At 51.6% G+C, this 2,349-nt stretch overlaps 1 protein-coding gene across 1 annotated transcript; it reads left to right on the top strand.

Annotated features, from left to right (window-relative positions):
* Positions 1–1,291: 1,291 nt before the first annotated feature.
* Positions 1,292–2,135, top strand: LOC120692478 (50S ribosomal protein L7/L12-like). Its single transcript, XM_039975788.1, has one exon. The coding sequence runs from the start codon at positions 1,359–1,361 to the stop codon at positions 1,860–1,862; it is 504 nt and encodes a 167-aa protein (XP_039831722.1). The 5' UTR covers positions 1,292–1,358; the 3' UTR covers positions 1,863–2,135.
* The last annotated feature ends 214 nt before the right edge of the window (positions 2,136–2,349 follow it).

The raw sequence follows: 2,349 nt of genomic DNA, 5'->3' as shown, positions 1-2,349 counted from the left end.
ACCGGCGATCGAGATGCCGCGGTACACGGAGATGCTGGACATGGGCGTGCGCATCGCGGCGAGGTTCCACTCGCACTGCCCGCAGACGGCGCGCATGTACTACAAGCCGCCGCAGACCCAGGCGGCGGCGACGCCGTCCTCGGCCGGCGACGACGCCACGGCCAATCGGAGCTCCGGCGGTCTCCGTGCGGATCCTGGCGCCGGCGACCCGTCGGCGGGGTTCCAGTTGCACGACGCCGCGCAGGCCGTCGTGTACGAGGTTATCTGAGGAGAGATTCTGCTGCGATAGGTGTAGGTTGGGAAAAATCTGCAGACATGTAGTCCGTTCTTTGACGATTTGGTGGACTGGTAATGGGGACTTGGAATCGATCAAGTCCGTGAAAAGATCATTCTACTGATATCGATGACTATTACTTTGGTTCATCACTTCATCGTAGTAGTGTACTCAATTATTATACTGAAGAGATGGTGTGCTCAGTCATTGGAGGCCTGGACCAACCATGAACGGATTGAAACTTTGCAAGTTTTGCACACACCAAAAGGTTGGAGCCTGTTGCCTGCACGCTCTTTGGAATATGAATGGAGGCGTGGGACAGGTTCAACGAAACTAACTACTAGATGACGAGACCATTCCGATTGCTGCGCAGGTTGGGTACGGTGCGTGCGTCTAGAAAAAAAAATTTGGGCGGACTAATTGCAGAGGTTGATGGTTCAGAAGTCTCGATTATACTGCACGTAGTTTTGTTTGACCAAGATGGACGTCAGTGGGGACATTGCTGAAACATTTTCAATCGCGTTAGGTGAACCATAGGAAAGGGAAGGAGATGAGAGTTCAACGAAAGTAGTGTGAGATTTTTCAACGTTCACAATCGCATTTCGGCAGGCAACACCACTGCGTGCTTCCACAGACCACAGCTCAGCTCCACTCAACCTGCCAACGCGCCTTCTATTGGCGCCATGACAGTTGACGCCACTTCAATCGTCTGCATGACAGTCTGATGGCAGATCAACAATTGTTCGTTGCCGCAGAAGTCAACTCACAACTTTACAAATACCAAACGCTGATGCTGAAGCTTCAAATTTGAATGCTTTTAGATTTCAACTCAAATCTCGTACTTTCATATCGATTTTAAAATTTTAAACCCTAGTCACAATTGTTAAGGTCAAAATTCATCCTAATAAAATTCGTTAAAACAACATAAAATTCGAGGATTGTTCTATGTGCCTTCCTGACTTCATTACGTAATCCGGAAAAATACGCCTTCAGGTCTTCAAGTGACGACCTCAAGTGATCTGCTGCACGCCGGCCGGTCGCCGTGACGGCGTCAGCTCTCTCCCTCTCCCCCACGAAAACCCTAATGGCGTCCCGTCTCCTACACCTCCGCCGCCTCCTGACTCCCCGCCTCACCCTCCCTGCCGCCGCCTTCTCCACCGCCGTCACCCCGACCCCGCGCGTCTCCGGGATCGTCGACGAGATCTGCGGCCTCACTCTCCTCGAGGCTTCCTCCCTCGCCGACGCCCTGCGCGGCCGCCTCGGCGTCGACCAGCTCCCCCCGCTGGCCATCCTCACGGGCGGCGCCGTCCCGCTCGCCGGTGGCGCAGCGGGACCCGGGGCGGCCGGCGAGGAGGCGAAGGCCAAAGAGGAGAAGATGGCGTTCGACGTGAAGCTGGAAGGGTTCGACGCCGCCGCGAAGCTCAAGATTATCAAGGAGCTCAGGGCGTTCACGAATTTGGGATTGAAGGAGGCGAAGGAGCTCGTGGAGAAGGCGCCCGCCGTGCTGAAGGCAGGAGTGCCCAAGGAGGAGGCGGAGAGTATTGCCGAGAAGATGCGAGCGGTCGGCGCCAAGATCGTTCTCGAGTGAGACGACGAGAGCTCTGTATGGCATCGTTCCTTGATTTGTTTTATCTTTCTTGTACGAAGAAACTGATAGAATTTTGGAACAAAGAAGCAATAATTACTGAGATTGACTGTGGCGATATTTTCATTGCCAGTGGAAATGCCAATTGCATTGGCGAATACGGTCTTAGATTTAGCGATATTACTTCGAGCTCTGTATCTTGATTGTTTGTCTTATGGTATGAAAACTTGAAAACTAGAGATTCTTTTACTCGAAATGGAGCAATTCATTGATGAACACTAGAGTTCTATCTTAGGATTATATTGTTTATTGAGAAAAGACTTGCAGTGATGTGGCTTTCACCTGCCAATGTGTGGTTTTCGATTGGGCAAAATGGGAAGTGGTAGTTTCAGGTAAGTTTCTGTAACACAGGGGCTAGGGTGGTGTAAAGTTTGTCTGCAGTGGGGCAAAACTGGTACTTTAGAAAGTTGTTAAAATTGCTTGCAGCATT

Source organism: Panicum virgatum, chromosome 9N, assembly GCF_016808335.1.
Source record: "Panicum virgatum strain AP13 chromosome 9N, P.virgatum_v5, whole genome shotgun sequence".
NCBI lineage: Eukaryota > Viridiplantae > Streptophyta > Magnoliopsida > Poales > Poaceae > Panicum > Panicum virgatum.
This window is presented reverse-complemented; position numbering and strand designations above follow the sequence as displayed.